We start from the raw sequence: 26,011 nt of genomic DNA on the forward strand, positions 1-26,011 counted from the left end.
GGTTTGCTTAGGCCGGGCGTCCTTTGGGATTCCCTCCCGTCCCCTGCGCGCAGAGGTGTGGGCTGTGGAAGCCGGGGGTGGAGGACTCAGAGACTGGCTTGCGGGGTTTCTGGTGTAACAGGTTTGGGAACCTCTCCGCGGCTCCACCCGCTCAGGAAGCCTGTTCTGCAGATCGGTCGACTCCCGGGGATCGGCGTGAGCTCGGCCCGCACCCTGGGTGCACTCAGTGGAGGCGGGAGGGAGCCTGCTCGCCCGATGGGAGGGTGGACAGGCTGCCACCTGGGACCTTGGCTGTATCTTCTGCCCCACCTCCCACCCCCTCCCGCCGTGGGCCCAGAGCTCTGTGCACGAATCGGATCCCGGGCGCAGCCAGAGACATGAGGTCTTACTCACACCTAGAAAGTGTCCATGGTGCCCAACAGCCATCAAGGTCCGCCGGGGAAGGAGTCAGATGGGGCTACAGCCAGGCCTGGAGACAATCTTAAACTGTCCTGGTTTAATGACCTTTCCCTGAAATGCTGAGGCGGTCCCACTAGAACTATCAGGCTGGAGGGAGGGAGGTGAAAGGGGGGCAGAGAAATGAGGGGGTACAGCGACAGGACTCTGTGCTTCTAAAACTTTGTGGTTGGATTGATTCTTTATTTTTCCTAAGAGCTTTACTGAGATATAATTCACATTCCATCAAATTCACCCATCTAATGTGTACCATTCAGTGTTTCAGTGTATTCACAGTTGTGCAACCATCACTACAATCAACTTTACATTTTTCTTAAAGACTTTTATTATTTATTCCACAGAGAGATAGAGAGCACAAGTAGGCAGAGCGGCAGGCAGAGTTAGGGGGAGAAGCAGGCCCTCGGCTGAGCAGAGAGCCTGCTGGAGGGCTCAATCCCAGGACGCTGGGATCATGACCTGAGCGGAAGGCAACCGCTTAACTGACTGAGCCACCCAGATGCCCCACTATAATCAATTTTAGAGCATTGTTATCACCTCTTCCTGGACTCCAAACCCCATACTCCTTAGCCATCACTCCCCAATTCCCCATTCCCCAGCCATAGGCAACTACTAATCCCCCTTCTCTCTCTATAGGTTTGCTTTTTCTGGCATTTCATATAAATGAAATAATGCAGTGTTTTAAGGTCCACTCTCTCAGGGCTTATAGGGAACAAAACCTTATTGCTCAGGGTTCTGGATGTGGAAAGTCCAAGATCAGAATGCTAGCAAGTTCGGTGCAGGCTCTTCTCCGGGAGGCAGACTGCTGATGGCGTCCTTACAAGGTGGAAGGGGCAAGGCAGCTTTCTCTGGCTTCTTCTATAAGGGCACTAATCCCATTCAGAATCCCATTCTCTGGCTTCTTCTATAAGGGCACTAACCCCTCCTGACCTATCACCTCCCAAAGGCCCCACTTCCTAATACCATCACATGGAGCATTTGGTTTTCAAAACATGAGTTTTGGGGGGATGCGAACATACAGACCATATAGGATGCAGCGTGTGGTCCTTTATTGCTGACTTCCTTCACTGAGCAAAATATTTTGGGTTTCATCCATGTTGTAGCATGCATCCTTGCTTCATTCCTTTTGGTGGCTGAGAATATTCCATTGGATAAATATTTTTCATCAGTTGATGGATGTTCAAGTGGTTTCAAACTTTGGGCTATTATGAAGGATGCTGCCACAAACATTTTTGCCCAGGTTTCTGTATCACATGTTTTCATTTCTCTTGAGTAAATTCCGAGGAGTGGGATTTGCTGGGTCAAATGGTAACACGGCATTTAACTTTATGAGGAACAGCCAGACTGTTTTCTAAAGTAGGTGTATCCTTTTAGATTTTCATCAGCAGGCTGTGAACATTCTGTTTCTTCATACCCTCACTAATGCTTGTTATCACTTTGCTTTTCGATTATAGCCATCTTATTGTGCATGCCTGATGTAAAAATAAGGGGTTTTTTTGAGCTACAATTTACATAATGTAAGATTCACTACTTTAAAGTATACAGTTCAGTGGATTTCAGTATTTTCAGTATGGTATACAACCACATCACTATCTAATTCCAGAACATTCCATCACTCCAAAAAGAAACCCCCATACAATTGAGCAGTCACTCCCAATCTCCAAAACCTCCTAGCCCCTGGCAATCACTAATTTATTTCTATCTCTATGGATCTGCCCATTCTGGACATTTCATTTAAGTGGAAAATAACATGTGTTCTTTTGTGACCGACATCTTTCTCGGAGTGTAATGTCTTCAGAAGTCATCTGTGTTGTTGCATGTATCAGCACTTCATTCTTTTTTATTGCTGACGACCATCCCATTGTGTGGTCCTACTGTTTTTAAAACAATTGATGTCCTCTTTCTCCTTTCCCCTTCCCTGTCCTAACAAGTGGACGCATGATACTTGCTAGTGTTTACATCAATTTTATCATAATGCTGATCTAAGTTTGAATTCTTTAGTGAAGGCAAAATAATGAATTTTGACTGATTTTTTTTTAAACAGTCTGGTTATTTTAACTGCTATCACATGTGATCCTCTGCTTAAGTGACTTGGCAAAGTTGGGAATATAATTTTCTTCTCAGAAAGTTGCTTTTTTTTTTTTTTTAAGATTTTTATTTATTTGACACAGAGAGAGAGATCACAAGCAGGCAGAGAGGCAGGCTGGAAGAGCGGGGAAGTGGGCTCCCTGCTAAGCAGAGAGCCAGATGCAATTCGGGGCTGGATCCCAGGACCCTGAGATCATGACCTGAGCCGAAGGCCAGGCCGAGGCTTAACCAGGCGCCCCTACTTCTCAGAATGTTTTAAGAGAAAAAGAAATAATTTACATTGTTTAAGATTCCTGTTGTTCTTTTCATCTGCAGTTGTAGAAAACCTGAGGCTGAATTTGGAGACATTCATTTAATAGGGTGTGGAATGCCCAATTAATGAAGATAACAGCAGGTGACTCAGTTATCTATATTTATAAGGTGATAATTAGCCACGTAGAAGAACAGAAGGAAGGAAAGAAAAGGATTTATTTCAGAATAATAGGATTTCAGTTAGCATGAATTTAATGAGATTCAGAAGGCTCAAGTTTTATACCCATATGTCAAAATGATCTAGCTAGTTTTCTTGTTGATTAATTATGGCAAAATTGTTCTATTAGCACATATTTAGTCACTGTTTGTATGACATTATGAAAAAGATACTCTGTTGAAGCTTTACAACACATGTGGTGGTGCCATTGGGGGAGAGAGTGGGGGTGAGAACAGGTTTCTCCACTTCACCCCAGCAGGGGAGGAAGCCCCACACAGCCCTGCAGCAGTGGCCGAAGTCAGTTCTCATGACTTGAAGCAGCTTTGTTCTATAAAGTCACCATGAGTGACACCTGGGTGGCTCAGTCAGCTAAGCTGCCTTCAGCTAAGGTTATGATCCCAGGGCCCTAGGACAGAGTCCCTCATCGTGCTCCTTGCAGTGCGGCGTCCTACTGCTCCCTCCACCTGATGTTCCCCCTGCTTGCACTCTCTCTCTCTGACAAATAAATAAATAAATCTTAAAAAAAAAAAAATCAAGCATCACGAACAATTGAATTAATGAATCCCGAACTATTGATTCCAGAGGAAATACAGATGTAGGTTCCTGTGAACCTCCGGTTACATCTTTGCCAACTACTCACTAAGTAACCTTGTTTTATATGCGTTATTGTATAAAGAGACCTTAGTTAACAGATATTTTTGGTTCATGAACATTGAGATCTTCACCAACAACACGTAGCTCGTACTTTAATGAAGCTTATATAACACTTGTATCTCCTCCACTTGAGTGCTATGTTCGGAGGCCATTTTAAGCAAAAAAATCAACAAGAATCACAAAAATGCAAAAAACCACAGACTAAATAGACTGCAAAAAAGGCTTGTTTACTGTATGACAGCTGAGACTAGAAGGCAGAGAGCTCCACCTTATTTAACCTGAGCTGGGAATGTGTGCCTCGCGTGGCTAGAATTTCTCACAGCTATCCACAGGCAGATGTCCACCAGTGACCGAAAAGGTGATGTGAGCATTGGAGTTCTGAATACAGACCAACAAGTCAGTGAACTTGCACGTACAGAATCTGTGAATGAGGAGAATCAATGATAAATACTTCCTGCAGAAAGTTACACAAGTCACTTCCATCCATATTTCATTGACCAAAGCAAATCATAGGCCTTGGTTAACCTCAAGAGGGTGGAAAAGTTCAATCACACTGTATTTTCAAAGAACTCAACTAACTATTGGAGAGAATTGCTAATGTTCATTACTGATACCGTTTAGTCATTCATTGATTAGTCCATCCTTAGAGCAGTTTTTCTTTTCCAAAGACATGGGCCATATGTTGGCCAACATGTTGTCCTTATAATGTGGCTTTGATACATCCTCCCCCCCCACCCCACCGCACCACCCCCCAAACGAGAGATGGAGGTCTATGCTTCCTCTCCTTGAAACAGGGAAGTTTTGTGACTCCAGGAAAAGTCGCCCTGTGTGACTTCTGAGGCTAGACCATTAAGGACTTCCACTTGATTTTCTTTGAGACAATTAATCTTAAAATCCAACAACTATGCTGAAGGGAAGCCCAAGCAGCTCTAGCTCGTGGAGAGCCCTGTGTCTGGGCTGACAGTACGCATCGACCCTACCCATGTGAGTGACCTTGTATTCAGACAGCGCCAGCCCACCACCACTGAGTCACTACCAGACATCCTTGATTCTTCCAAACTGAGGCCCCAGAGGTCGCAGGGTGGACATAAGCTGTCCTTGCAGTACCCACAGAATCTGGGAGCATAATTAAATGGTTATTTTTTTGTGCCACTAAATTTGGGGTGGCATGGTTTTCAGGATGATAACTGAAAAATTACCTTCTATGTAAAGTGCTATAGTAGATGTTGGTGGGTTTTAGTAATGCACAACCTGAGGTTCTGGTCTATCTTGGTCTATCTGGTCTATCCTATTAGTCAGGCATTGTTTACTCTGGGGCCACTCTTACATCCATAATATAATTAAATATTTGGTCTTTTTAGAGTTGCCACTATCTCAAATATGGCAAATGTAAAATGGGTAGAAACTTGGTAGTCTAACAGGAAGTGTAACCTTTGAGTTTGCCTGGCTTCTCCTTTAGTTTTGGTGAGAATTATAATACTCATCCATTATTGAGATATCAAGACAACCCGTTGAAGCCCCTCTTACACGAAGCACTTTACTCAGGGCCTGACACATACTTGCTTGAAGAAGTTGAATGAATGCCAGTCAGAATTTCTCAGACACATTGATAGTAACTCAGTGTTTTCAGGAGCATCTGTGAAGCTCCTTTCTAATGGCCCACAGAAAATGAAGAGACCTTTATTAAATGTAGGGTTGAGGAATAGAAGGCTAAAGTCTAAAACTGAGAATGTCTTGAAAAGTTAAAATATTGATCCTAATCAATATGAGGCCTGATATCACTTCTGAGACTGTGGGGAGTAGTTATAAAAACAAAGGAGCAGGATCTTCATACTGATTTTAAAAGGTTCATGCTTTGAAATAAAAAGAGACCATGAGCTCTGCTGCAGCTAGATAGCTCTCACTCTCAAAAAGCTCTTATCTATGGGGCTTTTGGTGTTGCCATATATTATTACCTTATTTCTTGATTTAGAAGAAATGGAAGAATTGGTAGGAATGGGACTCGATTCCCTAATGACTTTTTTAGAACAGAGGTGTTCAGTGTTTCAGTGCCCCCAATTCTGAGAGGAGGAGCCACACAGCCCCAACCTAACATACACCTGTGAACCAAACAGCTCTTAGCCTGCTCATGGGTCCTGCAGAATGGTCCCTCCAGGCAGTTCCACACTTGACTTTGTTCAGGTCTGCATGTTCAGAATGAGTTCCAAGCATGGGAGAGGTCAGTGGCAGATTGACTTGGCTCCAGATAGATGGAGGAGAAGTTTAGCATTAATGCCCGGGACATCTCATCTTCTAGACCAGTGCTTCTCAAGCTGTCTGTGATGAAGAGCCTTCTCCCTTTAAGAAATACTTTCTAGTTCATCAGGAACCGATATGTGATTCTACTGCACAAGACTATAGGCAGCTCACTATGTGGACCTTAACCCATGAGTTTAACAAGAATTTAGTTGGTCGATACCATGCTCAGTGAGATGAGTCTACTGAAGATGTACATGGATTTTGTAAAAATGTTGAATTCCTATGACATTTTTAAACACTTACTATAAATTTCTCTAGTTATTTTATCTCAGATTGGTGACAAATAGTTTGTGAGCTAGCACCATTTTGTGGCTCATTCCTTGAAGAATATTGATTTAGGTGACATTCCCAGTCCCCTGGTGATATTTTGGAAGGTTGTTATTGCTTCAATTTCTTTAATATATAGAGCCTTATGCAAATTGTTTCTTCTTGCATGAGTTTTTGCAGATTATATACTTTAAGGAATTGGTTCATTTCTTCTAGGTTATCAAATGGGCATGGAGTTGTTTATAGTATTTCTTTTTTTGCCCTTTTAACATCCATGGAATCTGATGTTTCCTTTTTTATTTCTGATATCAATAATTTGTATCCTCTCTCTTTTTTTTTAAATTTTTTCATTTATCTTAAAAAAGCCAGCTTTTGGGGGTGCCTGGGTGGCTCAGTGGGTTAAAGCCTCTGCCTTCGGCTCCGGTCATAGTCTCCTGTGTCAGGCTCTCTGCTCAGCAGGGAGCTTCCTTTCCTCTCTGCCTGCCTCTCTGCCTACTTGTGATCTCTGTCAAATAAATAAAACCTTTAAAAAAAAAAAGCCAGCTTTTGGTTTCCTTGATTTTCTCTGCTGATTTCTTGTCTTCATTTTAATATTCATTGATTTCTTCTTTAATTTTTATTACTTGCTGTCTTCTTGCTTACTTTGGATTTAATTTGCTTTTCCTTCTAGTTTTGTAAGGTGGAAGCTTAAATAATGATTTGTGATCTTTCTTCTTTTCTAATATATACATTAAATAATGTAGATTTCCCTCTAAGCACTGATTTTGCTGCATCTGAAAATTTTGGTGAGTTGTATTTTCCTTTAAATTTAGTTTAAAATATTTTTATTTTCTCTTGAGTTTTCTTTTCTGTCCCATGTATTATTTACAAGTGGGCTGTGTAAGCTCTAAGTAATTCAGAATTTTCCTGCTACTGATTTTTTAGTTTAATCCCAGTGTGGTCTGACAGCATACATTGTATGATATCAATTTTTAAAAATTTGTTACACCGTGTCTTGTGACCAAGAATGTAGGTGGTCAATCTTGGTGAATGTTCCATGTGAGCTTGAGAAGAATGTGTATTCTGCTGTTGTTGGATGAAGTCATGTATAGAAGTCCTTTATATCCAGTTGATTCGTGGTAATTTTTCAACACAACTATGTTCTTACTGATTTTCCGCCTGTTAGATCTGTTTCTGACGGAGGGGTATCTCTAACTGTAGTCATGGATTCATCGTTGATTTCTATCTATCAGTTTTCCTTGCAATTCTATCAGTTTTTGCTTCAAGTATTTTACACTCTGTAGTTAGGGGTATATGCTTTAAAAACTGATGATGTGGGCGCGTGGGTGGCTCAGTGGGTTAAAGCCTCTGCCTTCAGCTCAGGTCGTGATCCCAGGGTCCTGGGATCGAGCCCCACATCAGGCTCTCTGCTCAGCAGGGAGCCTGCTTCCCTTCTGGCCTCTCTGCCTACTTGTGATCTCTGTCTGTCAAATAAATAAAAAATAAATCTTTTAAAAAATGATGATGTCTTTTTGGAGAACTGACCCCTTTATCATTACATCATGCTACTCTTTATCTCTGGTAACTTTCCCTGCTCTGAAATCTGCTCTGTCTGAAATTAACACAGTGCAGCTATTTTTTGGATTAGTATTTGCATGGCATTTCTTTCTCCATCCCTTTATTTTTCTTGTACATGTGTCTTTGTATTTATTGTGGGTTTCTTGTAGACAAGATAGTTGAGTCTTGTTTTTAATCTACTATGACAATATCTTTATTTCTTTTTTTTAAAGATTTATTTATTCATTTGAGAGAGAGAGAGAGAAAGATAGAGAAGGCATAAGCAGAGGGAGCAGCAGGCAGAGGGAGAGGGAGAAGCAGACCCTCCTCTGGGCAGGGAGCCTGATGTGGGACTCCATTCCAGGACCCTGGACCATGACCTGAGCTGAAAGCAGACACTTAGCCAACTGAGCCATCTAGGTACCCCGGTATCTGTCTTTCAATTGGTGTATGTAGACCGTTGAACTTTAAAGTATTATCGATATATAATATTGATTATATCTACCATATTTATTACTGTTTTCTATTCCTTCCCCTTGTTCTTTGCTTCTTTTTTGGTTTTCTTTTGCCTTTTGTCCTTCTAACTGAACATTTTAGAGGATTCCCATTTTCTCTCATTTCTTAGTATATTGATTATACTTTTTTTTTAAACTTCTCTTAGTTGCCCTAGAGTTTGCAATATACATTTACAACTAATCTAAGTCAACTTTCAAATAATACTCTACTGCTTCACCAGTGGCATGGGTACCTTATAATAACAAAATAGTCTTAATTCCTCCCTCCTGTTTCTTGTATTATTTCTGTTATTTATTTCATTTATATGTAAGCTATAATCATCAAATACATTATTGCTATTATTATTTTGAACAAATTTTTACCTGTTTGATCAATGAAGAATAAGAAAATTTCCCAGTTCTGTTTGTCTGAGAAAGTCTTTATTTATCCTTCACTTCAAAGAATAACTTTGCAGAATACAATACCGAATTCAGACTGGTTTTTTTTCTCTCTCTCAACCATTGGAAATTGCACTCCATTCCACTAGATTATGTGGTTTCTGAAGAGAAGCCAGGGTAATTCTTAATCTTTGCTCTTCTACAGGCAAGGTGTTTTCTTCCTCTAGCCTCTTTCAAGATTTTTTAAAATTTATTTTTAAAATTTATTTTATCTACTTTTTAAGTAGGCTCCATGCCCAGCGTGGAGCCAGATGTGGGGCTTGAACTCATGACCCTGAGATCAAGACTTGAGCTGAGATCAAGAGTTGGATATTTAACCAACTAACCCACTCAGGCATCCCAAGATTTTTTTTTTTTTAAGTCTTTGATTTTCTGCAGTTTGAATATAGGACACCCAGCTGTAGTATTTTTGGTTTTTTTTTTTTTCCTTCTTTGGCATTATTCCTGCTTGGTGCTCTCTGAGCTTCCTGTATCTATTGTTTGACATTAATTTGTGGACATGTGCAGTTATTATTGCTTAAAATATTTCTTCTGGGCCTTTCTGCTATTCTTCTCTTTCTGGTATTCCCACTATGTGCATGTAACACCTCTTGTATTTGTCTCACAGTTCTTGGATATTCTGCTCTGTATTTTTTTTTTCCTCTTTGCCTTTCTATTTTAGAAGTTTCTATTAACATATCCTTAAGCTCCAAGATTATTTCCTCAACTGTGTCCAGTCTACAAAGAAGCCCACAAAAGGCATTCTTCTTTTCTGTTTCAGTGTTCTTGTTCTCTAGCATTTCCTTTTGGTTCTTTCTTAGAATTTCCATCTCTCCATTGATATTACCTATCTGTTCCTGCATGTTGTCTACCTTACCCCTTAGAGCCCTTTGCGTATTAATGATAGTTATCTTACATTTCTGTTCTGATAAATCTTGCATATCTGAGTCTGGTCCCAAAGCTTGCTCTGTCTCTTCAAAAAAAAAAATTTTTTTTTGTGGGGGGGTTTGCTTTTGTTCTTGTTTTTTGCCTTTTAGTATGCCTTATAGTTTTTGTTGAACAGTGGACTTAATGTACTGGGTAAGAGGAACTGCAGTAAAGTGGTCTTTCCTAATGTAGTAGTGGTTTGGTGGAGGGGGGGCAGGGTCTATAGTCCTATGATTAGGTCTCAGCCTTTGAGGGCGGCTGCTCCTCTGGGCTGTGAACCTCACAAGGGCTTCTCTGTTTTTTCTTTCACTCCCTTAAGTAGAAGAAGATGGCCAGAGAAGCTGGAATTGGGTATTTTCCTTCTCCACTGTAAGGCTAGAGCCACGTAGGGTTAATTAATCCCCAGGTTAATTAGGCTTTGATAAAACCCAGCTGATTAGGGCCTGTAAAACAGTTTCATCTGAGGGCATGACTTGTTTAGAACAGAGAGAGTGCTCTGGCCATTTCAAAATGGTTCCTTTCTTTTCTTGCTCTACCAGAAAGCATGAGAGGCTTTTCCTCAGATCTTTATTGTGAGAACCCAGTAAGCCTCCTGAGGCAAACTCACAGAATGTGGGGCCCCTCTGGACTTTGTAACTCTCTGATTTGCTCCCGTCTGAGCCTCCAGAAGTTTGTTGATTCCAATTCTGGCCTCCCTATGCCGGCACTGGTTCCTGAGGAGGCTTTTGCTCCTGGATTTCTACTCTGGTAAGTTGTGCTTCTGTTTCTCTCACTTTGGGACAGTGGTTTGTCCTGTGACCTCCGTTCTCTGATGGAGTCAAGAAGTGTTGATTTTCAGTTCAGCTTCTTCTTGTTGGGAAGGAGTGATGGTTCCAAGCTCCTTTCATGGCTGACCAGACATTAGATTCTTTTCCTTTTTATAAAATGATGTCATGCTGATATTTTCTGGTCTAGTGTAGGATCTAGTGAAATGTCACTGTTTCTATTATACTGCCTCCCATTCTTTTTTTTTTTTTTTTTTTTTTTTTTTTTGCTGTTTTATACCTTTATTTGACAATCAGCGATTAGTTTTCATCCACATTAACTGTCTGTAGATTTTTGAAAGTGGTGACAGGTACATAGGTGACCAGTGTGTAGAGCTTGTTTGGAGAATCTTCATCCTCGTTACGTTTTCTGGACAACCGCACACGGATGCGGTACGGAACGTTCCTTATTCCTTTGGCCCAGACAGCTTTGTTGAGCCTTGTGTCAATGCGCACATCTGGAGTTCCCATCTCCTTCATGGCAAATTTCCGGATCTCTTTGAGTGCCCGAGGGGCACGCTTCTTGAAACCCACTCCATGGATGCGCTTGTGAATGTTGATGGTGTATTCTCTGGTCACTACCTCGTTGATGGCAGAACGGCCCTTCTTCTTCTCGCCACCCTTCTTCGCGGGAGCCATGCTGCCGGGCCCGGGATCGAAAGGAAGAGCGCGAGGTATTGTGGGAGAGGGAAAGCACTGCCTCCCATTCTTAACCTTTTCTGGCTATACAATTTCTTCCCAAAATACTTCTCAGTTGCTAAAAATCTAGTTCTTTGATTTGTGGATTTTCTTCAGTCCTACTCTGTCTGGGAGCACTAGCAACAAATCCCACTGTGTTTGCCAGTTGTGTTAACATGTAAGCAAGGATGTAGTTTACTCTGTTGTTATTAATATTCTGCTTGCAAATCTGCTTTGGGAATTGAATTGCCTACAGCTGGATATTAGCCTGGTGGCCTCGGGCATGTACAGAAAATGTTGGGTTATAAATGATGGTTCAAAGCTTGATTTACAGCTCTAGTTTCCTCTCAGTCTGGAACCTTCCATCTATCCATAGTGAATTCAGCTGTGTTTTGTGGCCTAGTCAATGAATTGCTTTCAGCCTCGATCTTCTATTAGAATCACTTGCTTTATTTCAGTTAAATTGGCCTAGGTGGGTCCTGGTATTGGTAAGTTCAAGTAATTCTATCATGCAACTGGGGGTAAAATCCACTGCGCTATAGCCAGGGTCAGCAAACCTTTTCTTTAAAGGATAGTAAGATATTTCAGGCTATACAGATAGTAAGTATTTCAGGCTTTGAAGGTCCTTACAACCTCTGTTGCAACCACTTAAGTCTGAAGTAGCAACCATAGGCAAGTGAGCACTAACTTATGTTCCAATAACTTCATTTCTGGACACCAGAATTTGAATTCATACAACTTCATGCATCAAAAAAAATCCTTCTCCCTTTGATTTTTTTTTTTTCCAACTATTTACAAATGTAAAAACCATTCTTGTCTCCAAGACGTGTAGTAACAGGTTACAAGCAGGATTTGGCTCGTGGGCTGTACTTTGGCAACCTCTGGTTAGGAGTTTATCTGCTGCTTCAGTTTGGTTCCAGAGGAGAAAAATCTTTCTTCCTCAGATCACTGATATATTTTAAAGGAGTCCTATCATTGACTAATTATTTTATTTATTTTTAAAAATTTATTCATGTATGTATGTATGTTAGCATGCAAGTGGGGGTGGGAAGTGGCAGAGTGAGAAGCAGGCTCCCTGCTGAGCAGAGAACCCCACGTGGGGCTCCATCCCAGGACCCTGGGATCATGACCTGAGCTGAAGTCAGGTGGTTAACTTATTGAACCACCCAGGCATCCCAGACTAAATCTGGAACTAATTGCCTCATGGTTGCAAGATGGTTGTAGTAGCCCCAGGTGTTACATGAGACATATTAACATCCAGCAAAGATGCACAGTATTTCCTCGTGTGTGTGTGTATTTTTTGTTTTTTTAATGAGGCAACCTTTTCTAGAAAAACTCTCTCCTGCATTTATCTCCCCTTAGGTCCCAAAGATCTGATCAGTTCCTGGTAGAGGAATTGAGATCACTGTGATTAACTCTCATGATGCCTCCCCTGGCGTTGGGAGGGATCTGGTCTGTCTTACACAAGTGGCCTCAGGATCCCAAACCAAATCAGGGTTCTGTTAGCAAAGGAGGAGGAATGGAGGTTAGCAAAGGAGTTGGAAAGAATAAACATAGTTTCACCCAGAACAAGATCCTTAGGATTTAAAAAAATAAAAATTTGAAGAAGGCTCTTTGCTGAGCTTTTCATTTCCATTTGTTTTACTTACTTCCTTTAATGGCCACCAGGGAATTTTTCAGTATAATTTTTCTGAGAGAAATTTTATTGATCTTCATTCTAATAGCTTATATTTTACATTAGTTCTTAAAGATACTATTATTTCTCTCAGATTCTATTTAGAAATAAATGTATCCTATTTGGGCTTACTTTGTTATCTTCCTAAAACCATATCTCATTATATATCTAGCATAAAACTGCTTATGTAAAAAGTAAAAAAAAATTTGTTCATTTTTAGCCATCGAAGTGTCGCCTGGTTTTTGTCTTACGAAAAGAACAACAAACGAAGAGTTTTACCAACAAGATTAGAGTATCAAATACAAGTTCTAGAATCATCCACATCATTCTCCTGCTTCCTCTAATACCTCCAAGGGATTTCTGATCTGCATTCCATGTGGTAAAAGTCCCACCTCTATCTTTCCATTTGAAAATCATGGACGGAGATTTGTATCCCTTCCAAACTAAGCTGGGCTCCTCCTCCTGAGCAACTTGATGCCCAACCAGGAGCTTGGTCTGAAATTCCACATTTGCAGTTTTGTTAGAAGAACGTCTGGTGCAGTGGAAGGTGCTCTAGCCCAGAGGGGAGAGGCTTCTGATCCCAGCTCTTGATGAGGTATTTAGTCTCAGACAAGTTACTTAACTTCTCCTCATTCTAGTGTTGATACCTGTAAAACAGAAGTTTGGGCCATATGATTCATGAGGTCCCTGTTAGAGCGAGTCTAGGTTTCTCCTTACTGTGTGATCCAAAAATATGACCTTTGCTTTCCAGTGTTAAGCCAGTATCTACTCTGTTACTGCTGCTTGGTGTAGGCCACACAGTTGCTCATGGTGTCCCCTAAGATAATATCCTGCCATAGCACTGAGGGACAAGCTGTGATGCTCTAGTGGGAGACTGTCCCATCTAAAAGCTGGGTCCCTTTCCCATTTTAGGAGGCAAATTAGAACACAAATCAACAAGGGCTACATCAAGAAGGAGATAATTTTGGAGAGCTTTATTTGTTTAGTCTGCACATGTCTCTCTGTACCTTCATTCTTAATATTGAGCCCCACTTCACCATTTTTTAACCACACAGCTGACCACTGCAGCTCTAGAGATATTTTACTTCTAGAATTCTCCAGCCATCTTGAAGCCCTCACATAAAAGTGAAGCCATAAAACCCTGAAGAACATGCGTAGGAAGAACCATTGTATTTGGTGGCAAAACCCGTTTCCTTTGGCTTAGCAGCGTTTCTGTTTTCCTTCAGAGCTCGTCCACAGGCTTACCAGTAATTCTAAGGGTTTCTCAACTCACATAGAATTTTCCTATTTTTTTCCTCAAGGGTGTTAAGTATTTTAGAGAAGCCTAGCCCTCCTCACGACAACCTAAGGAACTTGAGAATGGTTAACCAGAATGATACCAGCTCGAAGCACCCATTCGTCCAGGAGTCTCTTCGGTCCAGAGGCCTCCCCGCCGCTCGCCTGGCCCGGCTGGCTCCCGGAGGGACTACGAGCTGTGCTCTAGACTGTTCCCAGCTGCCCTTTCTATCCGCTTCTCCCGCTGGGGGAGGGCTCTTTACAGGGGGTGCCCGCCTCGGCCTCCTCCAGGACCTCCGTCCCCGGGCGATTCCTGGTGGCCTCCTCGTAGGAGGGAGGCAGGCCCGTGGAGAGGAGGGCCGCCTCCCGGGGCACCGGGGAGTACGGGAAGTCCTGCTCGCCTCTCCCGGGGAAGCCCGGCAGGAAGTCGGTGGCCTCCTCTGCTGTGGGGTGCGCTGGGGGGTCGGTGCTGAAAACCTGCCCTTGGGGTCGGGGGGTCTTGCAGTGACGGTACAGGAAAAGCAGCAGAAAGGCCAAGAAGAGCAGGATGGTCGCTGGAAGAAGGATGCACAGGAAGGGTTCCACGTCGTCTTTGGTGGAGCTTATCTTCTGGGTGCCCTGGAATTCGGGAACGAGGCTGGGTTAGGAGAGGAGGAAAGACTTCGGCGTTCCTGAAGCTCCTCTCTTTGATCTTTTATTCCTATCTTCCTTACCCGCTATGAAAACCACCATGCTCTTTCTTTGTGCCAGTGGGCTTGAGCCCATGGGAAGTAAAGTAAATGGATGAGATAAAGGATGCATCGAGATGTCAAAATACATATTGACGACATCCTACCATAGCTCCCTGAAAGTGAACCAGGAGAGTGGGTTTTAGTTGTCAGCTCACTATGCATTCTTTGAACAGGAGCTCTTACTCTATGGACTTATTTTATTTAGAATTAGACCAATAATGTGGTATTGCCACAAAAAGTATCCTATGGAACTTAAATTATTAAATTAAATTATTTAATTATTCTGGAATGAATTCTGACATTAGGTGTTCATATGCCATATTAATATTTGAAATATGAATTGATCGCTGATGTTTATGATGAATGAAATTTTAATATTCCTTCCATTTGTTTTTGCAATATTGGTAGAGTCAATATGGAAACTTGTGAACCCTTTATAGAAAAAGAATTGTAGGGGCACCTGGGTGGCTCAGTGGGTTAAAGCCTCTGCCTTCTGCTCAGTTCATGATCCCAGGGTCCTGGGATGGAGCCCCATATCGGGCTCTCTGCTCAGCAGGGAGCCTGCTTCCCTTCCTCTCTGCCTGCCTTTCTGCCTTCTTGTGATCTGTCAGTCAAATAAACGAAATAAAAATCTTAAAAAAAAAAAAAGAATTGTATTCTATTGCAGCCTAAAATTTCTCTAAGTGTCTGTGTAGTGATGAATTGCAGCCAAATTCCTGCAATTAGAGTATAATTGTTAGAGTATAATCTCAACAGTGTAAGCATATTTGGTGCTTTTTATGATATTCATCATCTGACTTCGCATCTCAGTCAGACTTCAATGCAAACATGAAATTAAATATCCCCGAAAGTCCAGAGACACCTAGGTGGCTAAGTCATTAAGTGTCTGCCTTTCGCTCAGGTCATGATCCCAGGGTCCTGGAACCAAGCCCCCTATCCGGCTCCCTGCTTCTCCCTCTCCCATTCTCCCTGCTTGTGTTCCCTCTCTCACTGTGTCTCTCTCTGTCAAATAAATGAATACAATCTTAAAAAATTAAAAAAAAAATTCGTGAAAGTTCAATAGTTAACAAAAAATTGCAGATAAATTCTTTCCCAACCTGGGAGGTATTGATTTTACAATATTAGCTCACAAGGTAATGATGGTTCCTGACAGAGTAAAGAATGTAATCGCCATGAAATGATGCTTCAGCAGCAAGGCAGAGAAGCACCAAAAATACTGTCCCCAACTACAGAGATGTTACTTTAAATAAAGCTGCCAATAGTGAGGTATTAAAAACTTCTCTCTTATGTGAAGCATACAGCAACAAACGTGTTTGGATGCACTACAACAGAAGAAAAAAACCCTTGAAGCCTTACATTGTGTTTCAAACAACCAAAATACTAAGCTTTTTATCTACTTATTTAATATAAAATATAATAATAAAACTATGAGAGTCAGGGATCTCTCCTTGATTTTTGGGGGGTAAGGACAACTTTTGCTGTACTCTTTTGCTGAACTCTTTTTTAAAAGATTTTATTTATTTATTTATTTGACAGTGGCCATGACCTCTTAAGAGACTGGCTTATCTAGTGGTGTTGGCATTGTCTCCTTTTCTTACTGAAGAATTATATGTTATGTTGATTCAAAATCAGATAGTTAATTTAGTATTTATATTGCCAGATATTTTGTCCTTGGTAAGGTATGAGTTCAGATATTTTAGCTTAAAGTGCGTAAAAATTTAAAGTGTGTTTTGTTTTGTTTTTGTTTTTGGAAACCAAGTATCATTTTTGGGGTTTGCTGGCTTTGAATTCTGGTAGGACTTTCTAATATTTGCATGACGACGAACCATTTATTAATCCCCTATGGGCCTGGATTTCCTTCTCTATGAAATGGAAATAATATCTTTTTTGAATGGTTGGGATGATGATTTAATGAATCAATGTGTGTAAAACACTTGGTGAATAACAGATATGTATTTTTACCTCAGGAACTCACATGGTTAAATTTACTAGAAAATAAAATACTAAAAATAACTAGAAGAAGTCTAGAAATTTATTGCCAAGGTTAGAAAATGCAGTGAAAATAAAACTAGCATTACTATGTTTACATTTTAATATATTTTTTCAGAAAAAATATTTTAGTAACAATAGATTTTATGTGTGTGATTGTTGTTTTGTTTCTAAGTTATGGGTTCTTTCTGTTTTCTTATACATAATCTATCAAAACTATTAAGTTGAAACCTGTTGTGATATAATAGGACTTGGATTACAAAAGCTATAAGCATAGATGAACTCATAAATAATTTACTACCATTAATAAAAAGTCAAGATGGACTCCAAAGCAATTTAACTATGTTAAGGCTTTTTCTCCAGGTGAATTGCTAAAAATATTAAAGCTATTAAACACTATTCAACCTTGATAAACATGGATCATTATGCATGACTTAGTTTTCTTCATTCTCCATCAATTATGTGGACGATAATAGTTTCTAAACAGTTGTGGGTATCAGATTTTAAATACTCTGTATGTTGAAGATGCATAGAGTATAAAGAGACTTAAAGAGACTTAATGTTCTTTTTTAAAAGATTTTGTATAATAGACCCTGTCATTTATGGCTATGCCACTTATGGTATTATCAGTATTAGTTGCATTTTTTTTTTTTTGAAATTAGTTGCCACAGTCCCCTCCTTTAATCAGTATTTCCATTGGTTGAGTTAAGTTTATCCAAATATCAAGTGGAACTAAAAGACTTATCTAAGATGGCAAATTCAGACAATTTTTTGAGATAACTCCTCTTGTGTTATCTCTTGTATCCTCTTCTAGTTAAGAGAAGCACAGAGCAACAGGACAAATTTATGATGATGGTCTCCTTAATCTTCTCTTTTACTAATTCTTGTTATATTGGTTTAAGTTGTTTTGGATTTTTTTTTAATGCGGAAAACATGTTTACTTTTCTAGTCAAATGTTATTTATTTCTTAACTTTTAATATTTTTGATGCATATATTGACAGCATTCTTGTTCAGGGAATATTTTTCAAAATACTCAGTGAAGAGCATGACTGTTGAAGGATATAAAATCATAGTTAAATATAGGCAATTATAAATGTTAAATATAAATAATATATAAATATATAAAAATATCTTTCTGTAAAAGGTAGTTTGGGAGAATGTAAATACCAACCTCATCAGCTGATTTTCCAGACAACAAGAAATTAGGTTAATTTTCCTCTCTTTGTGTAACAGCAGTATCTCTCCTTTCCCTCCTGATCATGAAACTGAGTTCTTAGGTTTCTACAAATATTTTTCCTTTCTGCTGCCTCAAATTGAGGCTTCTTTGGTGATTTCCCAGACAAAGCAGAGCAGCTGCTGCGTTTCTTAGAGACAAAAACCTCCTTAACCCTCTGCTATCCTGCCCGAGGTAAGATCCTTGGCTTCTCCTAACTCCTGGAAACACCATCATTCTAAAGCCACAGGGAGTCTCTTTGTTATTGTGTATGTAGACATTGCTTCACTGTGCAAAGAACAAAGTCCTAAAACCAAGGCATAAAGATTTGTTGACTCCTCCCTTCAGGTGTACTTTGATAAACTTGATCTATCTGGAGTTCTTGGAACATATTTGTTGCAAGTTTGACTTGAATCCATCCTTGGTCAAAGAATACAACTTTCCAATTACTTTCTTAGACCATGCCAGTCAGTGAATGAATATTTCTGTTCATAAAGTAAAATGTTGCTACTAAGTTTTAAGATCCTAAAAATCTAGGCATAGTTGGTTTTAAAACTGACAAAGACACTTTGGAGAAGAAAAGGCTGAAGTCATAGATACAGACCTGCAGCTGAGTTTCCAGAAGAGGTGGGCTTGGTTCACTCGTTAACCACTCATACGTCCCCCTACCAGCGTGGCCAAACTTCCTCCAGCTGCTGGCCATCAGTCCCCGCATGTTTCCATCCGACTGATGCACCGACCACCCTTCCACCTCACTGCCCAGATTCCAGCAATACTGCTTGCTCTTGGCCTGGATCCAGCTTGGATGTGCTCGGCTGATGGCTGTTGGTAAACTCGTTCTCTGATGAGTGGCAACCGGGAAAAGAAACCAACCAGAAAGACCTCTTGGGGCCAGCTGTATTTAAATTCAGTGCCTCTGCATTTGTTTTTGTGGCCTTTATCACTGTGAGGATTGGCATCAGATATCAGACACAGAATAGATTTCAGACAGAGACATTCTCTGCATTAGTGTTATTACAGTGCAGTGGACGGTCTCAGTGAGTAAAAGCTGTTTATATTGAGATATAAATAAGACCCTCTCCCTTCCCTCACCACATCCCTCTCCAGAGATAACAGCTCAGCAAGAAAAACTATCCAAGCTGAATTTCCTTTAATTATTTCTGGGTTCTATGATAGAGAGGGAAGGGATATTTGGTAGAGAAGCAAGAGTCCTTTGTAATATTTTAGTGAATTATTTAGATGAAAGTTGCTAATGATAAAGTTGTACAGCAGCCAGACAGACAATAGCTCAGATTGTTTGGAAGAAATATTTGCTGGTTTTGTTAAAAAAAAAAAATCAAACCACCAATACTTATTGGTAATCTTGGGAACTTTATAAAATTATTTATAATCTGAAAATAAGGATCTTTCAATTTGAATATTCACTGAGGTAAATTTGGGATGTCTAATTCAACATATTTGTGAAGACTTGAACATTTAAGACATGGTGGTTGGATTCTCTTTCTTTTAGTGGAAGAAACTTCAGTTTCAAATATTTATTCAATTCATGACAACTCAATATTGCAACTACCCACATCCTGATCTAAGCATCATTTCCATCCAAGCAGCTGTCTTGATGCTGAAAGAGTAACTAGGATTTTTTTCCTAAATTAGAATTCTTCCTCATTGGCCATGGTATCCCATGGATAGGTTTCAGGGATGGGGTAGTGAACTCACTTCACTTGATACCGAATTTCTGAGGAAATGCCATTGTTTTCAATACCTTTTCTTCCCCCCCCCCTTTTTTTTGAGGAAAGATACACATTTATTTATTTATTTATTTATTTATTTATTTACTTATTTATTTTTTACTACAGCACATCAAGCAAGTCTTGGGTACATTAACATATTTTGGATGTCAGTTATTCCAAAATTTACTTCAAATGTAATATACTTCTGAAAAAAGTTTCTTATAGAACTTCACAATGATTTGAAGTTCATATGGAATGAGTTTAGCCAGAAGCATTTTGTTTTATTTTATTTTATTTTTTCAGTGTTCCAATATTTATTGTTTATGCACCACTCTCAGGGCTCCATGCAGTACATGCCCTCCTTAATACCCACCACCAAGCTCACCCATCCCCCTGTTGCCCTCCCAAACCCTCAGTTTGTTTCTCAGACTCCATGGTCCCTCATGGCTCGTTACCCTTTCAAAGGCAGCATCCCATCTTGATAGAGTTTGGCTCTTTGCCAAATTTCTCATTTGTGGTAAGTTTTCACCAAGTTTCCCAGCACCTGGATCAGTATCCTAGTGCGGAACCCTTTATCACTTTCTCCTTTTAGTTCTTACCATGGAGTAAGTTGATTTGGTGCTCTCAGTTAAAATATTGCTTTGTCCCACTCATGTGTTCCTATTTTAAGCCAGACCTGTATCCCCACACTTGTGTATCCAAAGCCATCAGTGCACTATTTTGCTTTTTTTGCATATCTGTGGCTTTGCCAATATTGTCTCCTCAGCTTCTCCTTCACTCTATTGACTTCAATATCTTCACTTCTTAAGAAGCAAGTTGGAAATCTGGATCAAAAGCATTAAATAGGCACAGTGTAAATGTTGGACCCTCCTCTAGTAATGAATGAATCAGATACAAATTCCCGCTCTTCTAGAAATATTTTTGGGGACCAAGAGAAATCAAACATAGTATCAGAAGGTGATACATGCTATGGAGAAAAAGGAAAAGCAGAGTATGGCGGAAGTCAACTATGACCTCAGGAAAAGTAATATTTGCATAAAAAGCTGAAGGATGCAAGTGAATCAGCCATGAAGTTATCAGATGAAAAAATATTGCAGACTAAGGGAATAGTCAGTGCAAAGGCCCTGAGGCAGTCACATGCCTGGTGAGTTCTCAGAATGACTATATGGTCAGGGTGGCAGGCACAGTAAGCCAGGAAAAAAGTAGAATAGAAAAGAGAGTGAGGATATGTCGGAGACGGTAGGACAGAGGGTTTATAAGGCATTGTAAGAATTGTGGCTTTTACTCTAAGTAAAATGTAGGAGCCATTTTACTCTAAGTAAAATGCGGAGTTTTAAGCAGAGGAGTGATAAAATCTGACTTTCATTTTAAAAGGATCACTCAGGTTCATCTGTGTTGGAAAAAGTATAGGGATTAGGGCAAATGGAGGGAGACCAGCTAAGGCTTCTTTTAATAATTCAGGAGGGAAATAATAGACCAGAGTAGTAGCAAGGAAGTGGTAAAATCTAGGCATATTTTAGGAATAGAGCCAACAAGATTTCTGGAAGAACTGAAAGTGCTAAAAATGGGGGGAAAAAATCAAGGAGGACTCTGTTTTAGGCTGGAGCAGTAGGAAGGATGACCATTCTCCTTTACAGAGAGGGAGAAAGACCAGATGGGGCAAGTTGTGTTGTTGTCTTGTTTTGTTTTTACACAAGAGGAATAAAGAGAGTTGAGTTGGGACATGTAAGTTTGCAATGTGTGCGAGTTTGGGTATTCAAATTTGGAGTTCAGGAGTGAGGATGAGGCCACAGTCAATAGTTGAAACTCATTGGCAAAGAGATGGTATTTGAAACTACAAGACTTACTGAGATCACCAAGAAGATGAGGGTCAATAGAGTGGGGAGGCAGGGAGTGGCCAGTGAGGTGAAAGAGAACCCAAGAAAGTGAGGTCTCCTGGAATCCAAAACAGGAAATGTTTCTAGAAGGAGGGGATGATCGTCTGTCTCAAAAGGTAGGTACTGTGTAAACAAGATGGTTGAGATTTATTACTGGATTTAACAAAATGAGCTTGGGGAAGGGGTGTCCTTGGTTATTTGGCCAGGAGGAGGAGTTTTGGTGGAGTGGTTGGAGCAAAGCTTGATTGGAATGGTTATAAGAGAGAAAGGGGGAAGCAGAATTGGAGGTAGTGAGTATCAACAATCTTGGGTAATTTTTGCTTGAAAGGGGAGCAAAGGAATGATGTCATAGCTGGATAGAGAAGCAGAATTAAGAGTTATATATTCAAACAGAACAAGTTAATAGATTATAGAGAAATCATCAATATATGTCAACCCTCAACAGTTCTACTTCTAGGAACTCATCCTAAAAAGATAATCTGATGAACACTCAAAGATAATATGTTGTTGAAAGATGATTTAGCACACCTTAAATGTCTATAACAACAAACAGATTTTTAAAAATTCCACAAAATACTTATCTAATAAGCTATCCACATATAAAGACAGATTATCACCTGAAAAGAAATACCAGAAAAATGTAAACATGTTTACCTCATATTAAGATGAACTTGCCAGAAAATTACGTTTATTATAAATTCTCATGTTTCTACATATAGAAAAAAGTCTATATTAACAATGGTATTTCTTCTATGTGGTGGAATTATGAGTTTTTTTTTTGATAAAACTATGGATCTTTTTGCTGATCAACATTGGCCATTTTTCTATGAATAGAGATATTCTACTTTCAAGAATTACCAAGACTTCTTGTTTTTTTTTTTTTTTTTTTTTTTTATTCTGCTGGTCTGTGGAGCAGTTGGACCCAGTGCAGTCTGCTTTAGTTGTGAGACATAGTTCATCTTCTGGGTCAATAATGGAGAAAAATCCGAGAGAACTCCTGGTTAGGGAAGATTGAAATGAACTAAAGATGCCTATAGAACAGTAGTAGGTCTTTTTTCCCCATATTTAATTCTAAGCTAGTAAATACATTTGAATTTTAGCAAACTGGTCAGTGCCCTCTCTCAGGATGCTATTATAGGAATTAAATAAGCTTGTATTTGATTAGGAGAACTGAAAACTAATCAGTAGATGGCAGGCAGTACTGTGATGAATCACTCTGCCTGAACCAGAGTTCCATGGAGACCAAGGGTTCACTTAACGGTCAGCAGATCTGGCCTTGGGTTTTGTTTGACTTTGTCCCTGATAATCTGGAAGGAAAGAGTCCTAAACAATGTAACTAAATCCGCTAGCAATAATGGACTGAGCGAGGAAGATATGCCAGAAATGATTTTTTTAAAAAAACTGAACAAGTATGACAATAGAAAAGGAAAAATTATTGCTTTGAAGTTTACTTTGGAAAAATATGAACACATGGAAATGGAAAATTTCCATTTTGAACAAAAGATTACAAAATATTTTACGAAGCTATAATTAACATAAATTAGAATCTTAGTGTTCTTATATGCAAATTCTGGTGAATCTTAGCCTAAAGATCTTCTGTGTTCTGTTTGATGAATTTTGACAGTTTTATTCACCCTTATAATCACCATGTAAAACAAGATATAAAACCTTTCCATCACCCCAGAAATTTCCTTTTTCCTTAAGTCAACTATTTTTAAATTCCTGTCTACAATGGAAAAATAACTTTAAAAATCTCAATTCCTCCCCCAGATCAAAAGCAGGATATGAAATGTATAAGCTTACTGTATTTTCTGGTTATGAACTTGGGTATCTTCAAGCATTTGGCCTTTACTTTTTCTATACCTGGAATCAAGGCAAATCTAGTATATTTAAAATAGTATAATGATCACAAATGTTTGGAAATCAGATTGATATTCTTGAACTTAAAACTGGAACTAAGTAGGTAGATACATTTAGATTAAAAATCCTTATGTAATTTGTCTATGCATGATTTCTTTATTCATACATATGACAGGGAATGGGTTAGCTGGGGTGGAGGAGTTCCAGTATTTAATCCCTGAATTTTCATATATTATTATGTTATCTATTTTTTTTCACAACTGTGAATTATAAGAATTCTTCCTAATTTTGCAGATTAGGAAATTAAGGATTAGGTAATATTGGGGGAAAATTTGCCAAGGTTTTCCTAGATTCTATAATTCCTGGAGCCAGATCTGGATGTCCCCATGTCTCATTGTCTGCAAAGCAAAGCAAGTTTAAGATGATGAGGGCTGTTCCTCTTCTCCAACATGTAGAACTGGCAAATGTTGTATGACTATAAACACCTTGATGTGCAACCTAGAACTGGCAAATGTTGTATGACTATAAATACGAGGCCTCTTACAAAAAATCAGTTGCCTTCAAACTCCTTTCTCTACCATCATTTCTTTTTTTGAAATGGTTTGCCTCTGTCACCATCAGCCCAGACACATGTGGCTGGCTCCCATGCCATACACATGCTTTCATTAGTTCACAGGTTGTAGTCTGTGTTGAAATTGTCTGAAAGTCTTTCTTGACCTCCCCAATAGAATACAAACAATTGTCTTTTAAGTCTCTTCTTAGAACTCCCAGTCCAGGTGTGACGTGCAGTGGGCACTCAAAGGCTTTGGGAAGAATGAAGTTGTGGAGTCTCCTTTTACATGTAATCTCTATTGCTCTATTCAACACTGTTAGACGACCTCACTAGAGGGTTACTGGGTTGTATGTACTGGGGTGAGGAGGCCTTTTGGGTTGACCTGGGAGCTGCTGGAACTACATCTAGGTACTGGACCTGTTCCCTGCTCTGTGGCGGTCTCTGCTCAAACTCCACAGGGCTGGCCCTTGGAATCTGTGGGTCTATACACTGTGCTGCGCCATTCACGTGAGCTCATTCAAATCCCCTGAAAGATGCTCTCAAGAATGCGCATTTAAGCAAGGTCACTTAAAATATCCAAAATACTCTTGGGAAAATTTTAATCTGAACCCCACATTTAGCAAGTAGTTTAGAGTGGAACAAATAACAGAAGTGGCATATATTTGGGATAGGACAGCTCCCGAATAAACAGCAGCAACTGTTGGCCATACAGAAGAACCTCTAGAACATCCATTAACTCTGATTTAAATACATGTTTTGAAGTCCTCGTTTGTATCAAGATCTTCTCCCTCTGGTTTGGAATACTATCCTATGATAAATGCTTGATAAATTTGACCTCATGGTTTAAAATAAGAGAAATGAATTCCAAATACATCTTGGTTGTTTTCATGTGAGGCCTGATCGTGGAGACAATGTCTTTTCCTTCAGCAAGCATTTTAGTATTTTTGAAATGATGATGTAATTAAAGTCAGTGTCCAGGTGCCCAGAATTTCTTCCCCTATAGACATCAGTCAGTACTTGTGCAAGTGTGCCCAAATGATAACAACAATGAAACCTGAATATCCCCTATCCCTCCTACAAACATACACTTAGGCGAGCAGAATGAAATCTTCAGTGGGTTTGTGATTCCAGATAAAATTATGGAAATTCTTTTCAGGGGCAACCAGTTGGCAGGACCATTTGGATTGTGTGAGAATTTTATTTATACCTTCGTTCACTTTTTGTGGTTAATTAACCCATAGCAGTATTTCTGTTTACTGTCTCATTTCAAGAACTTCCATATGTATAAAAAATGGGCCTTTTAGCAACATTTCCACACACATAGATCTAAAATATTGTCCTGTTTATTCCAGATAGTATTTTATGGACAGACTTGAGCAATTTAAGAATATATTTTCTTTTTTTTTCCTTCAAATTTTTATTTAAATTCTAGTTAGTCAACACACAGTGCAATGTTTGTTGTAGGAGGAGAACTCAGTGATTCGTCACTTACATACAACACCCAGTGCTCATTGTAATACACGCCCTCCTTAATACCCATCACCCCGTGAGCCCAACTCCCACCCACAGCTCTCCATCAACGCTCAGTGTGTTCTCTATCTGTAAGAGTTTCTTATGGTTTGTTTCCCTCTCTTTTCCCTCCCTTCCCATATGTTCACTGTTTTGTTTCTTAATTTCCACTTTTGAGTGAAGTCATATGGTATTTGTCTTTCTCTGACTTATTTTGCTTAGCATAATATGTTCTAGATCCATCCACTTCATTACAAATGGCAAGATTTCATTCTTTTTGATGGCTGAGTAATATTCCTGTGTGTGCATGTGTATGTACCACATCTTCTTTATCCATTCATCAATCAGTGGACATGTAGGTTCTTTCCACAGTTTTGCTATTATTGATAATGCTGCTATAAACATCAGGGTGCATATGCCCCTTCAACTCGTATATTTTTTTATTCTTTGCGTAAATACAAAGTAATGCAACTGCTGGGTTGTAGGGTAGTTC

General features: G+C 39.6%; 2 protein-coding genes across 2 annotated transcripts; both read right to left on the bottom strand.

The window, feature by feature from the left end:
- Window positions 1–10,642: 10,642 nt before the first annotated feature.
- Window positions 10,643–11,101, bottom strand: LOC101693409 (60S ribosomal protein L31). Its single transcript, XM_045066312.1, has one exon. It carries the CDS (start codon window positions 11,064–11,066, stop codon window positions 10,689–10,691), a length of 378 nt encoding a protein of 125 aa, XP_044922247.1. The 5' UTR covers window positions 11,067–11,101; the 3' UTR covers window positions 10,643–10,688.
- A 2,637-nt stretch (window positions 11,102–13,738) lies between these two features.
- SMIM28 (small integral membrane protein 28) lies at window positions 13,739–18,839 on the bottom strand. The gene is made up of 2 exons (XM_045066414.1): window positions 18,594–18,839; window positions 13,739–14,673 (listed from the first exon to the last, which is right to left on the bottom strand). The coding sequence occupies exons 1-2, from the start codon at window positions 18,702–18,704 to the stop codon at window positions 14,284–14,286; spliced, it is 501 nt and encodes a 166-aa protein (XP_044922349.1). The 5' UTR covers window positions 18,705–18,839; the 3' UTR covers window positions 13,739–14,283.
- Between the last annotated feature and the right edge of the window lie 7,172 nt (window positions 18,840–26,011).

Source organism: Mustela putorius, unplaced genomic scaffold (genome assembly GCF_011764305.1).
Source record: "Mustela putorius furo isolate JIRA1106 unplaced genomic scaffold, ASM1176430v1.1 tig00003863_pilon_pilon_pilon, whole genome shotgun sequence".
Lineage (NCBI taxonomy): Eukaryota > Metazoa > Chordata > Mammalia > Carnivora > Mustelidae > Mustela > Mustela putorius.

Coding starts and splice junctions, on each gene's coding strand:
- SMIM28 (XM_045066414.1), bottom strand. CDS start 18,704: ATGCGGGGACTGATGGCCAGCAGCTGGAGGAAGTTTGGCCACGCTGGT. Junction 14,674..18,593: donor TTCTGGAAACTCAGCTGCAG/GTCTGTATCTAT, acceptor CCCGAATTCCAG/GGCACCCAGAAGATAAGCTC.
- LOC101693409 (XM_045066312.1), bottom strand. CDS start 11,066: ATGGCTCCCGCGAAGAAGGGTGGCGAGAAGAAGAAGGGCCGTTCTGCC.